At 45.8% G+C, this 18,999-nt stretch overlaps 1 protein-coding gene and 3 non-coding genes across 4 annotated transcripts in view; 1 reads left to right on the top strand and 3 right to left on the bottom strand.

Moving 5' to 3' along the window:
- Positions 1-1,905: 1,905 nt before the first annotated feature.
- Positions 1,906-18,999, top strand: part of LOC119951498 (gastrula zinc finger protein XlCGF57.1-like) — a 28,485-nt gene continuing 11,391 nt past the window's right edge. The window contains exons 1-4 of the mRNA XM_038774708.1: positions 1,906-1,996; positions 3,913-4,059; positions 9,740-9,817; positions 16,264-16,410. Coding sequence (XP_038630636.1) covers positions 1,906-1,996; positions 3,913-4,059; positions 9,740-9,817; positions 16,264-16,410 — 463 coding nt within the window. The remainder of the gene's footprint in view (positions 1,997-3,912; positions 4,060-9,739; positions 9,818-16,263; positions 16,411-18,999) is intronic.
- trnai-uau lies at positions 7,776-7,870 on the bottom strand. Its single transcript has 2 exons — positions 7,833-7,870; positions 7,776-7,811 (listed from the first exon to the last, which is right to left on the bottom strand). It is a non-coding gene; the product is annotated as a tRNA-Ile (tRNA).
- trnae-uuc lies at positions 12,277-12,348 on the bottom strand. The gene has a single exon. It is a non-coding gene; the product is annotated as a tRNA-Glu (tRNA).
- Positions 14,285-14,379, bottom strand: trnai-uau. The gene is made up of 2 exons: positions 14,342-14,379; positions 14,285-14,320 (listed from the first exon to the last, which is right to left on the bottom strand). It is a non-coding gene; the product is annotated as a tRNA-Ile (tRNA).

The raw sequence follows: 18,999 nt of genomic DNA, 5'->3' as shown, positions 1-18,999 counted from the left end.
CGCGGCGGTGAAAGCGCCGAATCCTAACCACAAGACCACCAGGAACGCTGGCCCAATTCAGCGGGACGTTGCCCCAATTCTCTGGTGATCTCGTTGATTCGACCTTGGAACCACTCCAGCCTGGGCACCAGTCCATCAAGCTGATAAGCGAACTTGAATTGCATCCTGATTGAATCGATAATCACTGGAATGAGAGCTGCATTTCCCCATCGGGGCTGGAAATGCTACATGCGCAGCGGGTCGGAAACAAATCCAGAGGAGAAGGACACTGATATGCTTCAACGAACTGACCATGGCGATTGTGCAGTGAGGTAAAATCTGGGTGGCAATTGATCAGATTTTACACATCGCACTGACACAATTATCTCCCAGATATGGGTCCACATTTAATGCAAAATGGCAAGAGAGCATTAAAATCTCCGACTTCCAATGACATAGAGGCAATTTTCACTCATAAACCAGTAACTGTGGTACCAAGAAAGCGGGATGGAGACAAGACTAAATTTGATTGGTGACACTCCGTCAGGAATAGAGAGCTGGAGTTCATCCTTGAAAGCAGCAACGTTTAAACAATTTCGCCAAACGTGGGGCTCCAAACCACAATCCGAAACTCAGGCTCTAATGACTGAGCTAGTGGGCACTGGAATGGCAGCTGAACCAATGTCACTGCCCTGCCTTCGCAATGGTTGTTGCGAATAGTGGTTCCTTGTTCTACTTGTTAAAAGCAGGAGCTATGCAACTGGATCAACGTTGAGTGGCACTGATTCTGCAGAAGAGAACAATCAATCAACTCAGCGAAACTGCATGAAACTTTCACAGCAATGGGAATCCATCCCACATTGCTATATAGACTGGAATCGAAATCCTCTGTCTTTCACCACTTGTAAGAAGTCTTACACCAGGTTAAAGTTGTGTTCCGAAAGCTATGATTCCAAATCAACCTATTGTACTTTAACCTAGTGTAACAGGAGTGCAGAGTACTGGGCTAATGGCAAGATTCTTGGTAATGTAGATGAACACAGAGATCTCGGCATCCAGGTACTTAAATCCCTGAAAGTTGCCACCCAGGTAAATAGGGCTGTTAAGAAAACATATGGTGTGCTAGCTTTTATCAGTAGGGGGATTGAGTTTCGGAGCCACGAGGTCATGCTGCAGCTGTGTAAAACTCTGGTGCCGCCGCAGCTGGAGCACTGCGTGCAGTTCTGGTCACCACATTATAGGAAGGATGTGGAAGCTTTGGAAAGGGTTCAAAGGAGATTTACTAGGATGTTGCCTGGTATGGAGGGACGGTTTAACGAGGAAAGGTTCAGGGACTTGAGGTTGTTTTCGTTAGAGAGGAGAAAGCTGAGTGTTGACTTAATAGAGACATATAAGATCGTCAGAGGGTTAGATAGGGTGGACAGTGAGAGTCTTTTTCCTCGGATGGTGATGACCAACACGAGGGGGCATAGTTTTAAATTGAGGGGTGGTAGAAAAAGGACAGATGTCAGAGGCAGTTTCTTTATTCAGAGAGTAGTAGGGGTGTGGAACGCACTGCCTGCAACAGTGGTAGACTTGCCAAATTTAAGGGCATTTAAGTGGTCACTGGATAGACATATGGATGAAAATGGAATAGTGTAGGTCAGATAGGCTTCAGATGGTTTCATGGGTCGGTGCAACATGGAGGGCTGAAGGGCCCGTACTGCGCTGTAATGTTCTATGTTCTAAGACTTCTCCCTGTGCCCACCGCAGCCCAACGCCAGCATCTCCATAACCGTGGACGTCTTGGCCATACTACCAGATTCTGGATTTTTTCTGAAACTGGGAGAAAGTGCAAATTGCTCAGTCACCCGAAGCTGCAATAGAACGCGGGACGCAAGAGCTGTGAAGCAGCAGTGCGACGATGTATGGTGAACCAGCCCTGAGATGCTGGTTTGCTATTCAAATGTTCTCTGCTGCGAACTGAACATTGAATTTCAGAGTTCCTCACACGTTACAGCAAAATCAACTGCTCCAGGTGAGGATCGAACTCACAACATCGGCATAGCTCGCTGTCTGCACTGCTGTATAAGTACCGCGCGCTACTGGAACCCACAATATGCAAAAGTTCTTCAAAGTTTGGGAATCCATTGAATTTTGTACCGCAGATCTCCGTGAATCCTCAGATCTTGAAGATATTGAAGTGTCGGATGGAGAGATTGTTGGACCCGAAGGGAATTAAGGGTTATCGGGATCGTGTTGGGAATTGGTGTTAAGGCTGGGGATTCGCTGTGATCTTATTAAGTGTCAGAGGAGGCGCAAGGGGGCTTTTGGTCGATTGCATCTCCTTAATTTATATTTTATTTCAATGGCATTAGAGCAAACAGAATGGTAAACAGAAAATCCCGACTCTGGTCGTCTGGCGAAGTGGTCCAATGATGTGGAAATGCCGCCTTTGGACTGGGGTGGGCACAGGATGAAGTCTTACAACACTAGGTTAAAGACCAATAGGTTTATTTGGAATCACTAGCTTTAGGAGCGGAGGTTTAAACTGATGTTGTAAGACGTCTTACAAGTGGTCCGAAGCAGTGGATTTCGATCCCTGCCTACATTGCAATGTTGGTTTGATTCCCACTGCTGTCAAAGTTTCATGCAGTTTATCTGTGGTGACTGAATGTGCTGTTCTGCACAATCAGTGCCAGCCCAAATTTATGATGTGGAGGTGCATGCGTTGGACTTGGGAGAGCACAGTAAGAAATCTTACAACACCAGGTTAAAGTCCAACAGGTTTGTTTCAAATCACTAGCTTTCGGAGCACTGCTCCTTCCTCAGGTGAATGAAGAGGTATGTTCCAGACACATATATAAAGAGGCAAACTCAAAGATGCAAGACATGCTTTGAATGCGAGCAATTGCAGGTAATTAAGACTTTAGAGATCCCGAGATCTGTAAAGACTGTAAAGATTCGGACCTGAACGCAAAGTTAATCCAATTGTGCAGCTCCTGTTTTTAACAAGGACAATGAAGAACCACAAATTCACTAACAATTATTTCGAAGGCAGGGCAGTGACATTGGGTCAGCTGCTATTTCAGTGCCCAGTAGCTCAGTCGTAAGAGCCTGAGATTCGGATTGTGGTTTGCAGTCCCATGTTTGGCGCAGTTGTTTCAACGTTGCTGCTTTTGTGAATGAACTCCAGCTCGCCATTCCTGCCGGAGTGTCATCACTCAAACTTAGTCTTGCCTCCATCCCGCTTTGTTAGTATGAGGGATACTAATTTATGAGTGGAAACTACTTCTGTGTCTCTGGAAGTCGGAGAGTTGAATGTTTAATTCAGCAAGATCTTAGGATCAAGGAGCTGCCAGATGCAAACAGGCAGTTCGGGATCCCGAGCTTAGCCTCGAAAGTAGGAACAGGCAGTGCAGGACACAAGGTATTGAGAAGAAATGGAGTTCACAGATAGTAAATCGGAAATTGGAATGTGCGCAGTGCCACATATTTACAGTCACAATCTCCTTCCAGTCTTCTGCATGTTGCCCGGTTTTGTCGTCTTTCATGTCTTGCTAGAGCTTTTCAGGTTCTGATGAGACCACATCAGGAACATCGTGTCAGTTTCGGTCTCCACATTGAAGAGACTATACAAGGGGGCATAACGATAAGATTCAGAGTGCGAGATATAGGAGGGATATCCGATGTTGTTTCTTTGCTCCGAGAGTGGACAGGGTGTGGAATGGACTGCCTGCTGTGATAGTGGGGTGGCTACAGCTGTCATTATGCTAATTTTAATGACATAAAATCATAGAATTATCTTACACAGACTGGAGCCTAAATCCTCCCCCTTAGCCCAATCAGTCACGTTACCACGTCTCATTATCGATTGAATGAAATTAAATGTAAACATTCCCAAAGTTCCCAAGTGATTTTCCTGTTACACTTCTTCTTTCGTTTATTACCAAGGATTCAGTCAGAAATGGAACATGGAAAGTAACACTGGGGTGAAACCATTCACTTGCACTCAATGTGACAAGAAATTCACGCAGTTATCCAACCGATTGCCAGTCCAACAAATTCACACTCGGGAGAGACTGTTCACCTGCGCCCAGCGTGAGAAGGGATTCACTCAGTTCTGCTCCCTGCTGTCACACCGACAAGTCCACACTGGGGAGAGGCTGTTCACCGGCTCAGAGAGTGGGAAAGGATTCAGTGCCTTATTCCACCTGCTGAGGCATCAGCTAGTTCATACTGAGGTGAGAGCTTTTTAATGCCCAGACTGCGAACGTGCTTTAAATCTTCAGGTTGGTGGTTCGAGGCCACCCAGGGACGGCTTTTTTGCTGTTTTCTCCCCATCAGCATTCATTGTTCACAGTTCTGGGTTGTTATTGGGTCCTTGGGCAAAATATGTCTCAAGTGTTAACGGCTCTACTGTGATCCGGTGTTACCAAAATAATTTAGTCAATGAATATTCATGAGAAACATATTACATGTAATAAAATATGTATTTCAAATATGCGATTAAACTTGATAAACTGACATAAAGGTTTAAATGTTAGCTGATCTTCCTACACAATTCCATCTTCCCACAGCTCACCTTCATTTCTGAATTGAACGAAAAGCTTGTCTATCCCAACCTGAAATGTGTTCAATGATGGAACATGCACAACCCTCTGGTGTGGAGAAGTTCAAAGATTCACAACCTTTTGAGTGAAGTAATGTCTCCTCATCTCAGTCACGAATGAACAGCCCCCTATCCTGAGACTCCGCCGTAGTGTTTTAGATTCCCTGACCAGTGGAAACAATGTCTCTGCGTCCACCCTATCAAACATATTCACAATTGTGTGGGTTTCGTTGATATCACCGCCCAGTCTTCTAAACTCCAGGGAATTTCAGCCCAAATGTCTCATACCCTTTACATAGGAAAACCCTGTCATCCAGAGAAGAATCTCGTGAACCTTTGCTGTACCACCTCCAATGCAAGTATATCGTCCATTCAATGTGGAGCCGAAACTGCACACAATATTCCAGATATGGTCTCATCAGAACCTGAAAAGCTGCAGCAAGAGTTTAAGTACGACAAAGCTGAGCAGCATGCAGAAGACTGGAAGGAGATTGTGACTGTGACTATTTGGCACTGCACACATTCCTGTCTCAGTGTCCGGGGGGAAGAGGAAGATGAGATCCTGGTGTGGTTTTACCTTCTCATCTGTAAACTCCATCTCTTCTCAACACGTTGTGTCCTACACTGCCTGTTCCTCCTTTGGAGGCAACGCTTTGGTTCGCCAACTGTCTGTTTGTATCAAGCAGCGCATTGACCCTGGGATATGGACGTACAGAGGGATCTGGATAGGTGAGGTAGCGACAGAAGCAGAAAGAGGTGTGGCATGAATGTGTTTGGAATTTCATGTGTGTCAGTTACTTCCAGTGATGAATATCTGCCGTATGTTGTCATGAATGTTTCACAGGAGCCGCAGGGTTTTGGAAATTGTAATTGATACATGAGCAGCCTGGAGTACTGTCTCACCTCACTGTCACTGTCACTCCAGCTGAGAGCAATCGGTGTTGCCTTTGGCTGCAGAAGTCACTTGTATTACAGCTGTCATGGCATATTGTCGGAGATACTTGTCTCGAGTGCAAAAGGTCAGAAATGAAAAGTTAATGCTCTCCTTGATGAACTAAGTGAAAATGAAATGAAAATCGGTTTTTGGCGCGAGGAGGCTTCAATGAAGTTACTGTGAAGAGCCCCGAATTGCCACATTCCGGCGCGGCTAGCACGGGAGTTGAACCGTGTTGCTGGCCTGCTCGGGATGAGTGAGCTAAACCAGACGCTGCAATTGAATAACCGGGAATCGAACCCGAGCCACGGCGGTGAAAGCGCAGACTCCTAACCACTAGACCACCAGGGACTCTGGCTCAGTTCAGCGTGTCGTTGCCCCAATTCTCTGGTGATCTCGTGGATTCGACTCTGGAACCTTCCGGCCTGGGCGCGAGTCCATCTGAATTGCTTCCTGATTGAATCGATAATCAGTGGAATCAGAGCTGCATTTCCCCATCGGGGCTGGAAATGCTACATGCGCAGCGGGTCGGAACCAAATCCAGAGGAGAAGGACATTGATAGGCTTCAACGAACTGACCATGGCGATTGTGCAGTGAGGTAAAATCTGGGTGGCAATTGATCAGATTTTACAGATCGCACTGACACAATTGTCTCCCAGATATGGGTCCACATTTAATTCAAAATGACAAGAGAGCATTAAAATCTCCGACTTTCAATGACATAGAGGCAATTTTCACTCATAAACCAGTAACTGTGGTCCCAAGAAAGCGGGATGGAGACAAGACTAAATTTGATTTGTGACACCCCGGCAGGAATGGAGAGATGGAGTTCATCCTTGAAAGCAGCAACATTTAAACAATTGCGCCAAACGTGGGGCTCCAAACCACAATCCGAAACTCAGGCTCTAATGACTGAACTAGGGGGCACTGGAATAGCAGCTGAACCAATGTCACTTCCCTGCCTTCGCAATGATTGTTGCGAATAGTGGTTCCTTGTTCTACTTGTTAAAAGCAGGAGCTACACAACAGGATCAACGTTGAGTGGCACTGATTCTGCAGAAGAGAACAATTACCTCAGCGAAACTGCATGAAACTTTCACAGCAGTGGGAATCAATCCCACATTGCTATATAGACTGGAATCGAAATCCTCTGTCTTGCACCACTTGTAAGAAGTCTTACACCAGGTTAAAGCTGTGCTCCAAAAGCTATGATTCCAAATAAACCTATTGTACTTTAACCTAGTGTAATAGGAGTGCAGAGTACTGGGCTAATGGCAAGATTCTTGGTAATGTAGATGAACACAGAGATCTCGGCATCATGTACATAAATCCCTGAAAGTTGCCACCCAGTTTAATAGGGCTGTTAAGAAGGCAGATGGTGTGCTAGCTTTTATCAGTAGGGGGATTGAGTTTCGGAGCCATGAGGTCATGCTGCAGCTGTACAAAACTCTGGTGCGGCCGCAGCTGGAGTACTGCGTGCAGTTCTGGTCACCACATTATAGGAAGGATGTGGAAGCTTTGGAAAGGGTTCAGAGGAGATTTACTAGGATGTTGCCTGGTATGGAGGGAAGGTCTTACGAGGAAAGGCTCAGGGACTTGAGGTTGTTTTCGTTAGAGAGGAGAAAGCTGAGCGTTGACTTAATAGAGACATATAAGATCGTCAGAGGGTTAGATAGGGTGGACAGTGAGAGTCATTTTCCTCGGATGGTGATGACCAACACGAGGAGGCATAGTTTTAAATTGTGGGGTGGTAGAAAAAGGACAGATGTCAGAGGAAGTTTCTTTATTCAGAGAGTAGTAGGGGTGTGGAACGCACTGCATACAACAGTAGGAGACTTGCCAAATTTAAGGGCATTTAAGTGGTCACTGGATAGACATATGGTTGAAAATGGAATTGTGTAGGTCAGATAGGCTTCAGGTGGTTTCACGGGTCGGTGCAACATGGAGGGCTGAAGGGCCCGTACTGCGCTGTAATGTTCTATGTTGTAACACTTCTCCGTGTGCCCACCGCAGCCCAACGCCAGCATCTCCATATCCGTGGACGTCTTGGCCACACTACCAGATTCTGGATTTTTTCTGACACTGGGAGAAAGTGCAAATTGCTCTGTCACCCGAAGCTGCAATAGAACCCGGGACGCAAGAGCTGTGAAGCAGCAGTGCGACCATGTATGGTGAACCAGCCCAGAGACGCTGGTTTGCTATTCAAATGTTCTCTGCTGCGAACTGAACATTGAATTGCAGAGTTCCTCACACGTTGCAGCAAAAACAACTGCTCCAGGTGAGGATCGAACTCACAACATCGGCATAACTCGTTGTCTGCACTGCTGTATAAGCACCGCGCGCTAACCGATTGCGCCACTGGAGCCCACAATATGCAGCAGTTCTTCAAAGTTTGGGAATCCATTGAATTTTGTACCGCAGATCTCCGTGAACCCTCAGATCTTGAAGTTAATGAAGCGTCGCATGGAGAGATTGTTGGACCCGAAGGGAATTAAAGGTTATCGGGATCGTGTTGGGAATTGGTTTTAAGGCTGGGGATTCGCTGTGATCTTATTAATTGTCAGAGGAGGCGCAAGGAGGCTTTTGGTCGATTGCAGCTCTTAATTTATTTTTTATTTCAATGGCATTAGAGCAAACAGAATGGTAAACAGAAAATCCCGACGCTGGTCGTCTGGCGAAGTGGTCCAATGATGTGGAAATGCCGCCATTGGACTGGGGTGGGCACAGGATGAAGTCTTACAACACTTGGTTAAAGACCAATAGGTTTATTTGGAATCACTAGCTTTAGGAGCGGAGGTTTAAACTGATGTTGTAAGACGTCTTACAAGTGGTCCAAAGCAATGGATTTCGATCCCTGCCTCCATTGCAATGTTGGTTTGATTCCCACTGCTGTCAACGTTTCATGCAGTTTATCTGTGGTGACTGAATGTGCTGTTCTGGACAATCAGTGCCAACCCAAAATTGAGATGTGGAGGTGCCGGCGTTGGACTTGGGTGAGCACAGTACGAAATCTTACACCAACAGGTTTGCTTCAAATCACTAGCTTTCGGAGCACTGCTCCTTCCTCAGGTGAATGAAGAGGTATGTTCCAGACACATATATAAAGAGACAAACTCAAAGATGCAAGACATGCTTTGAATGCGAGCAATTGCAGGTAATTAAGACTTTAGAGATCCCGAGATCTGTAAAGACTGTAAAGATTCGGACCTGAACGCAAAGTTAATCCAATTGTGCAGCTCCTGCTTTTAACAAGTACAACGAAGAACCACAAATTCACTAACAATTATTTCGAAGGCAGGGCAGTGACATTGGGTCAGCTGCTATTTCAGTGCCCAGTAGCTCAGTCGTAAGAGCCTGAGATTAGGATTGTGGTTTGCAGCCCCATGTTTGGCGCAGTTGTTTCAACGTTGCTGCTTTTGTGAATGAACTCCAGCTCGCCATTCCACCCGGAGTGTCATCACTCAAACTTAGTCTTGCCTCCATCCCGCTTTGTTAGTATCAGGGTTACTAATTTATGAGTGGAAACTACTTCTGTGTCTCGGGAAGTCGGAGAGTTGAATGTTTAATTCAACAAGATCTTAGGATCAAGGAGCTGCCAGATGCAAACAGGCAGTTGGCGAACCCGAGCTTAGCCTCGAAAGTAGGAACAGGCAGTGTAGGACACAAGGTATTGAGAAGAAATGGAGTTTACAGATAATAAATAGGAAATAGGAATGTGCGCAGTGCCACATATTCACAGTCACAATCTCCTTCCAGTCTTCTGCATGTTGCTCGGTTTTGTCGTCTTTAATGTCTTGCTACAGCTTTTCACGTTCTGATGAGACCACATCAGGAACATCGTGTCAGTTTCGGTCTCCACATTGAAGAGACTTTACAAGGGGGCATAGCGATAAGATTCAGAGTGCGAGATATAGGAGGGATATCCGATGTTGGTTCTTTGCTCCGAGAGTGGATAGGGTGTGGAATGGACTGCCTGCTGTGATAGTGGGGTGGAACACTTTAGGAACTTTCAAGCGGTCTTTGGATAGGACCATGGCTACAGCTGTCATGATGCTAATTTTAATGACATAAAATCATAGAATTATCTTCCACAGACTGGATCCTAAATCCTCCCCCATAGCCCACTCAGTCACGTTACCACGTCTCATTATCGATTGAATGAAATTAAATGTAAACATTCCCAAAGTTCCCAAGTGATTTTCCTGTTACACTTCTTCTTTCGTTTATTACCAAGGATTCAGTCAGAAATGGAACATGGAAAGTAACACTGGGGTGAAACCATTCACTTGCACTCAATGTGACAAGAAATTCAGTAAGAAGTCTTACAACACCAGGTTAAAGTCCAACAGGTTTGTTTCAAACACGAGCTTTCGGAGCACGGCTCCTTCTTCAGGTGAATGGAAAGGCTTGTTCCAGAAATGTTTATATAGACACAGTCAGAGATGCCCCGGAATGCGAGCACCTGCAGGCAATCAAATCATCAAAGATGCAGAGAGAGAGGTAACTCCAGGTTAAAGAGGTGTGAATTGTCCCAAGCCAGTTCAGTCGGTAGGCCTCTGCAAGTCCAGGCTTGTTGGTGGGGGCCGAATGTAATGCGACATGAATCCCAGATCCCGGTTGAGTCCGCATTCATGCGTGCGGAACTTAGCTATAAGTTTTTGCTCAGCAATTTTGCGTTGTCGCGTCTCCTGAAGGCCTCCTTGTAGAATGCTGACCCGGATATCAGAGGCTGAATGTCCTTGCCTGCTGAAGTGTTCCCCAACTGGAAGGGAACAGTCCTGCCTGTTGATAGTCGCACGATGCCCGTTTATTCGTTGTCGTTTAACCAGGTTAATGGACTTTAACCTGGTGTTGTAAGACTTCTTACTGTGCTCACCCCAGTCCAACGCCGGCATCTCCACATCACAAGAAATTCACGCAGTTATCCAACCGATTGCCAGTCCAACAAATTCACACTCGGGAGAGACTGTTCACCTGCGCCCAGTGTGAGAAGGGATTCACTTAGTTCTGCTCCCTGATGTCATATCAACAAGTCCACACTGGGGAAAGGCTGTTCACCGGCTCAGAGAGTGGGAAAGGATTCACTGCCTCATTCCACCTGCTGAGGCATCAGCTAGTACATACTGAGGTGAAAGCTTTTTAATGCCCAGACTGCGAACGTGCTTTAAATCTTCAGGTTGATGGTTCGAGGCCACCCAGAGACGGCTTTTTTGCTGTTTTCTCCCCATCACATTCATTGTTCACAGTTCTGGGTTGTTATTGGGTCCTTGGGCAAAATATGTCTCAAGTGTTAACGGCTCTACTGTGTTCCGGTTTTACCAAAATAATTTAGTCAATGAATATTCATGAGAAACATATTACATGTAATAAAATATGTATTTCAAATATGCGATTAAACTTAATAACCTGACTTAAAGGTTTAAATGTTGGCTGATCTTCCTACACAATTCCATCTTCCCACAGCTCGCCTTCATTTCCGAATAGAACGAAAAGCTTGTCTATCCCAACCTGAAATGTGTTCAATGATGGAACATGCACAACCCTCTGGTGTGGAGAAGTTCAAAGATTCGCAACCTTTTGAGTGAAGTAATGTCTCCTCATCTCAGTCACGAATGAACAGCCCCCTATCCTGAGACTCTGCCGTAGTGATTTAGATTCCCTGACCAGTGGAAACAATCTCTCAGCGTCCACCCTATCAAACCTATTCACAATTGTGTGGGTTTCGTTGATATCACCGCCCAGTCTTCTAAACTCCAGGGAATTTCAGCCCAAATTTCTTAGCCCCTTTACATAGGAAAACCGTGTCATCCAGAGAAGAATCTCGTGAACATTTGCTCTACCACCTCCAATGCAAATATATCGTTCATTCAATGTGGAGACGGAAACTGCACACAATATTCCAGATGTGGTCTCATCAGAACGTGAAAAGCTGCAGCAAGAGTTTAAGTACGACAAAGCTTAGCAGCATGCAGAAGACTGGAGGGAGATTGTGACTGTGACTATTTGGCACTGCACACATTCCTGTATCAGTGTCCGAGGGGAAGAGGAAGATGAGATCCTGGGGTTGTTTTACCTTCTCATCTGTAAACTCCATCTCTTCTCAATACGTTGTGTCCTACACTGCCTGTTCCTGATTTGGAGGCAACGCTTGGGTTCGCCAACTGTCTGTTTGTATCAAGCAGCGCATTGACCCTGGGATATGGACGGACAGAGGGATCTGGATAGGTGAGGTAGAGACAGAAGCAGAAAGAGGTGTGGCATGAATGTGTTTGGAATTTCATGTGTGTCAGTTACTTCCAGTGATGAATATCTGCCGTATGTTGTCTTGAATGTTTCACAGGAGCCGCAGGGATAAGGGTGGTGGGTTTGGAAATTGTAACTGATAAGTGAGCAGCCTGGAGTACTGTCTCACCTCACTGTCACTGTTACTCCAGCTGAGAGCAATCGGTGTTGCCATTGGCTGCAGAAGTCACTTGTATTACAGCTGTCATGGCATATTGTCGGAGATGTTTGTCTCGAGTGCAAAAGGTCAGAAATGAAAAGTAAATGCGCTCCTTCATGAACTATGTGAAAATGAAATGGAAATCGTTTATTGTCGCGAGTAGGCTTCAATGAAGTTACTGTGAAAAGCCCCGAGTCGCCACATTCCGGCGCTTGTCGGGGAGGCTGGTACGGGAATCGAACCGTGTTGCTGGCCTGCTTGGTCTGCTTTAAAAGCTAGCGATTTTGCTGAGTGAGCAAAGCCAGCCCCTGCAAATGAATAAACTTTCATTCCCTGACCGGGAATCGAACCCGAGCCGCGGCGGTGAAAGCGCCGAATCCTAACCACTAGACCACCAGGGACGCTGGTCTAATTTTGCGGGACGTTGCCCCAATTCTCTGGTGATTTCGTGGATTCGACCCTGGAACCACTCCGGCCTGGGCACGAGTCCATCAAGCTGATAAGCGAACCTGAACTGCTTCCTGATTGAATCGATAATCAGTAGAATCAGAGCTGCATTTCCCCATTGGGGCTGGAAATGCTACATGCCCAGAAGGTCGGAAACAAATCCAGAGGCGAAGGACACTGATAGGCTTCAACGAACTGACCATGGCGATTGTGCAGTGAGGTAAAATCTGGGTGGCAATTGATCAGATTTTACAGATCTCACTGACACAATTATCTCCCATATATGGGTCCACATTTAATTCAAAATGATAAGAGAGCATTAAAATCTCCGACTTCCAATGACATAGAGGCAATTTTCACTCATAAACCAGTAACTGTGGTATCAAGAAAGCGGGATGGTGACAAGACTAAATTTGATTGGTGACACTCCGGCAGGAATGGAGAGCTGGAGTTCATCCTTGAAAGCAGCAACGTTTAAACAATTGCGCAAAACGTGGGGCTCCAAACCACAATCCGAAACTCAGGCTCCAACGACTGAGCTAGTGGGCACTGGAATAGCAGCTGAACCAATGTCACTGCCCTGCCTTCGCAATGATTGTTGCGAATAGAGGTTCCTTGTTTTACTTGTTAAAAGCAGGAGCTACACAACAGGATCAACGTTGAGCGGCATTGATTCTGCAGAAGAGAACAATCAACTCAGCGAAACTGCATGAAACTTTCACAGCACTGGGAATCAATCCCACATTGCTATATAGACTGGAATCGAAACCTCTGTCTTGCACCCCTTGTAAGAAGTCTTCCACCAGTTTAAACCTGTGCTCCGAAAGCTATGATTCCAAATAAACCTATTGTACTTTAACCTAGTGTAACAGGAGTGCAGAGGACTAGGCTAATGGCAAGATTCTTGGTAATGTAGATGAACACAGAGATCTCGGCATCCAGGTACATAAATCCCTGAAAGTTGCCACCCAGGTTAATAGGGCTTTTAAGAAGGCATATGGTGTGCTAGCTTTTATCAGTAGGGGGATTGAGTTTCGAAGCCACGTGGTCATGCTGCAGCTGTACAAAGCTCTGGTGCGGCTGCACCTGGAGTACTGCGTGCAGTTCTGGTCACCACATTATAGGAAGGATGTGGAAGCTTTGGAAAGGGTTCAGAGGAGATTTACTAGGATGCTGCCAGGCATGGAGGGAAGGTCTTACGAGGAAAGGCTCAGGGACTTGAGGTTGTTTTCGTTAGAGAGGAGAAAGCTGAGCGTTGACTTAATAGAGACATATAAGATCGTCAGAGGGTTAGATAGGGTGGACAGTGAGAGACTTTTTCCTCGGATGGTGATGACCAACACGAGGGGGCATAGTTTGAAATAGAGGGGTGGTAGAAAATGGACAGATGTCAGAGGCAGTTTCTTTACTCAGAGAGTAGTAGGGGTGTGGAACGCAATGCCTGGAACAGTAGTCGACTTGCCAAATTTAAGGTCATTTAAGTGATCACTGGATAGACATATGGATGAAAATGGAATAGTGTAGGTCAGATAGGCTTCAGATGGTTTCACGGGTCGGTGCAACATCGAAGGCTGGAGGGCCCGTACTGCGCTGTAATGTTCTATGTAGTAAGACTTCTCCCTGTGCCCACCGCAGCCCAACGCCAGCATCTCCATATCCGTGGATGTCTTGGCCATACTACCAGATTCTGGATTTTTTCTGACACTGGGAGAAAGTGCAAATTGCTCAGTCACCCGAACTGGAATAAAACCCGGGACGCAAGAGCTGTGAAGCAGCAGTGCGACCATGTATGGTTAACCAGCCCAGAGACGCTGGTTTGCTATTCAAATGTTCTCTGCTGCGAACTGAACATTGAATTGCAGAGTTCCTCACACGTTGCAGCAAAACAACTGCTCCTGGTGAGGATCGAACTCACAACCTCGGCATAGCTCGCTGTCTGCACAGCTGTATAAGTACCGCGCGCTAACCGATTGCGCCACTGGAGCCCAAAAAACGCAGCAGTTCTTCAATGTTTGGGAATCCATTGAATTTTGTACCGCAGATCTCCGTGAATCCTCAGATCTTGCAGATATTGAAGCGTCGCATGGAGAGATTGTTGGACCCGAAGGGAATTAAAGGTTATCGGGATCGTTTTGGGAATTGGTTTTAAGTCTGGGGATTCGCTGTGATATTATTAAGTGTGAGAGGAGGCGCAAGGAGGCTTTGGTCGATTGCAGCTACTTAATTTATATTTTATTTCAATGGCATTAGAGCAAACAGAATGGTAAACAGAAAATACCGACTCTGGTCGTCTGGCGAAGTGGTCCAATGATGTGGAAATGCCGCCTTTGGACTGGGGTGGGCACAGGATGAAGTCTTACAACACTAGGTTAAAGACCAATAGGTTTATTTGGAATCACTAGCTTTAGGAGCGGAGGTTTAAACTGATGTTGTAAGACGTCTTACAAGTGGTCCAAAGCAGTGGATTTCGATCCCTGCCTCCATTGCAATGTTGGTTTGATTCCCACTGCTGTCAAAGTTTCATGCAGTTTATCTGTGGTGACTGAATGTGCTGTTCTGCACAATCAGTGCCAACCCAAAGTTATGATGTGGAGGTGCATGCGTTGGACTTGGGTGAGCACAGTAAGAAATCTTACAACACCAGGTTAAAGTCCAATAGGTTTGTTTCAAATCACTAGCTTTCGGAGCACTGCTCCTTCCTCAGGTGAATGAAGAGGTATGTTCCAGACACATATATAAAGAGACAAACTCAAAAATGCAAGACATGCTTTGAATGCGAGCAATTGCAGGTAATTAAGACTTTAGAGATCCCGAGATCTGTAAAGACTGTAAAGCTTCGGACCTGAACGCAAAGTTAATCCAATTGTGCAGCTCCTGCTTTTGACAAGTACAACGAAGAACCACAAATTCACTAACAATTATTTCGAAGGCAGGGCAGTGACATTGGGTCAGCTGCTATTTCAGTGCCCAGTAGCTCAGTCGTAAGAGCCTGAGATTAGGATTGTGGTTTGCAGCCCCATGTTTGGCGCAGTTTTTTCAACGTTGCTGCTTTTGTGAATGAACTCCAGCTCGCCATTCCACCCGGAGTGTCATCACTCAAACTTAGTCTTGCCTCCATCCCGCTTTGTTAGTATCAGGGTTACTAATTTATGAGTGGAAACTACTTCTGTGTCTCGGGAAGTCAGAGAGTTGAATGTTTAATTCAGCAAGATCTTAGGATCAAGGAGCTGCCAGATGCAAACAGGCAGTTGGCGATCCCGAGCTTAGCCTCGAAAGTAGGAACAGGCAGTGTAGGACACAAGGTATTGAGAAGAAATGGAGTTTACAGATAGTAAATCGGAAATTGGAATATGCGCAGTGCCACATATTCACAGTCACAATCTCCTTCCAGTCTTCTGCATGATGCTCGGTTTTGTCGTCTTTAATGTCTTGCTATAGCTTTTCAGGTTCTGATGCGACCACATCAGGAACATCGTGTCAGTTTCGGTCTCCACATTGAAGAGACTATACAAGGGGGCATAACGATAAGATTCAGAGTGCGAGATATAGGAGGGATATCCGATGTTGGTTCTTTGCTCCGAGAGTGGATAGGGTGTGGAATGAACTGCCTGCTGTGATAGTGGGGTGGAACGCTTTAGGAACTTTCAAGCGGTCTTTCGATAGGACCATGGCTACAGCTGTCATGATGCTAATATTAATGACATAAAATCATAGAATTATCTTACACAGACTGGAGCCCAAATCCTCCCCCTTAGCCCAATCAGTCACGTTACCACGTCTCATTATCGATTGAATGAAATTAAATGTAAACATTCCCAAAGTTCCCAAGTGATTTTCCTGTTACACTTCTTCTTTCGTTTACTACCAAGGATTCAGTCAGAAATGGAACATGGAAAGTAACACTGGGGTGAAACCATTCACTTGCACTCAATGTGACAAGAAATTCACGCAGTTATCCAACCGATTGCCAGTCCAACAAATTCACACTCGGGAGAGACTGCTCACCTGCGCCCAGTGTGAGAAGGGATTCACTTAGTTCTGCTCCCTGATGTCACACCAACAAGTCCACACTGGGCAAAGGCTGTTCACCGGCTCAGAGAGTGGGAAAGGATTCACTGCATCATTCCACCTGCTGAGGCATCAGCTAGTACACACTGAGGTGAGAGCTTTTTAATGCACAGACTGCGAACGTGCTTTAAATCTTCAGGTTGGTGGTTCGAGGCCACCCAGAGACGGCTTTTTTGCTGTTTTCTCCCCATCACATTCATTGTTCACAGTTCTGGGTTGTTATTGGGTCCTTGGGCAAAATATGTCTCAAGTGTTAACGGCTCTACTGTGTTCCGGTGTTACCAAAATAATTTAGTCAATGAATATTCATGAGAAACATATTACATGTAATAAAATATGTATTTCAAATATGCGATTAAACTTGATAACCTGACTTAAAGGTTTAAATGTTGGCTGATCTTCCTACACAATTCCATCTTCCCACAGCTCGCCTTCATTTCCGAATAGAACGAAAAGCTTGTCTATCCCAACCTGAAATGTGTTCAATGATGGAACATGCACAACCCTCTGGTGTGGAGAAGTTCAAAGATTCACAACCTTTTGAGTGAAGTAATGTCTCCTCATCTCAGTCACGACTGAACAGCCCCCTATCCTAAGACTCTGCCGTAGTGTTTTAGATTCCCTGACCAGTGGAAACAATCTCTCAGCGTCCACCCTATCAAACCTATTCACAATTGTGTGGGTTTCGTTGATATCACCGCCCAGCCTTCTAAACTCCAGGGAATTTCAGCCCAAATTTCTCAGCCCCTTTACATAGGAAAACCCTGTCATCCAGAGAAGAATCTCGTGAACATTTGCTCTACCACCTCCAATGCAAGTATATCGTTCATTCAATGTGGAGACGGAAACTGCACACAATATTCCAGATGTGGTCTCATCAGAACCTGAAAAGCTGCAGCAAGAGTTTAAGTACGACAAAGCTTAGCAGCATGCAGAAGACTGGAAGGAGATTGTGACTGTGACTATTTGGCACTGCACACATTCCTGTATCAGTGTCCGGGGGGAAGAGGAAGATGAGATCCTGGTGTGGTTTTACCTTCTCATCTGTAAACTCCATCTCTTCTCAATACGTTGTGTCCTACACTGCCTGTTGCTGATTTGGAGGCAACGCTTGGGTTCGCCAACTGTCTGTTTGTATCAAGCAGCGCATTGACCCTGGGATATGGACGGACAGAGGGATCTGGATAGGTGAGGTAGCGACAGAAGCAGAAAGAGGTGTGGCATGAATGTGTTTGGAATTTCATGTGTGTCAGTTACTTCCAGTGATGAATATCTGCCGTATGTTGTCTTGAATGTTTCACAGGAGCCGCAGGGATAAGGGTGGTGGGTTTTGGAAATTGTAATTGATACATGAGCAGCTTGGAGTACTGTCTCACCTCACTGTCACTGTCACTCCAGCTCTGAGCAATCGGTGTTGCCATTGGCTGCAGAAGTCACTTGTATTACAGCTGTCATGGCATATTGTCGGAGATACTTGTCTCGAGTGCAAAAGGTCAGAAATGAAAAGTAAATGCTCTCCTTGATGAACTAAGTGAAAATGAAATGGAAATCGTTTATTGTCGCGAGTAGGCTTCAATGAAGTTACTGTGAAAAGCCCCGAGTCGCCACATTCCGGCGCTTGTCGGGGAGGCTGGTACGGGAATCGAACCGTGCTGCTGGCCTGCTTGGTCTGCTTTAAAAGCTAGCGATTTAGCTGAGTGAGCAAAACCAGCCCCTGCAAATGAATAAACTTTCATTCCCTGACCGGGAATCGAAACCGAGCCGCGGCGGTGAAAGCGCCGAATCCTAACCACTAGAACACCAGGGACGCTGGTCTAACTCACCGGGACGTTGCCTCAATTCTCTGGTGATTTCGTGGATTCGACCCTGGAACCACTCCGGCCTGGGCACGAGTCCATCAAGCTGATAAGCGAACCTGAACTGCTTCCTGATTTAATTGATAATCAGTGGAATCAGAGCTGCATGTCCTCATAGGGGCTGGAAATGCTACATGCGCAGCAGGTCGGAAACAAATCCAGAGGAGAAGGATACTGATAGGCTTCAACGAACTGACCATGGCGATTGTGCAGTGAGGTAAAATCTGGGTGGCAATTGATCAGATTTTACACATCGCACTGACACAATTATCTCCCAGATATGGGTCCACATTTAATTTAAAATGACAAGAGAGCATTAAAATCTCCGACTTCCAATGACATAGAGGCAATTTTCACTCATAAACCAGTAACTGTGGTGCCAAGAAAGCGGAATGGAGACAAGACTAAATTTGATTGGCGACACTCCGGCAGGAACAGAGCTGGAGTTCATCCTTGAAAGCAGCAACGTTTAAACAATTGCGCCAAACGTGGGGCTCCAAACCACAATCCGAAACTCAGGCTCTAATGACTGAGCTATGTGGGCACTGGAATAGCAGCTGAACTAATGTCACTGCCCTGCCTTCGCAATGATTGTTCGAATAGTGGTTCCTTGTTCTACTTGTTAAAAGCAGGAGCTACACTACTGGATCAAGGTTGAGTGGCACTGATTCTGCAGAAGAG

This window comes from Scyliorhinus canicula, chromosome 17 (assembly GCF_902713615.1).
Source record: "Scyliorhinus canicula chromosome 17, sScyCan1.1, whole genome shotgun sequence".
In the NCBI taxonomy this organism is placed as follows: domain Eukaryota; kingdom Metazoa; phylum Chordata; class Chondrichthyes; order Carcharhiniformes; family Scyliorhinidae; genus Scyliorhinus; species Scyliorhinus canicula.
Note: the sequence above shows the minus strand (reverse complement) of the source record. Positions and strands in the feature narration are given on the sequence as shown.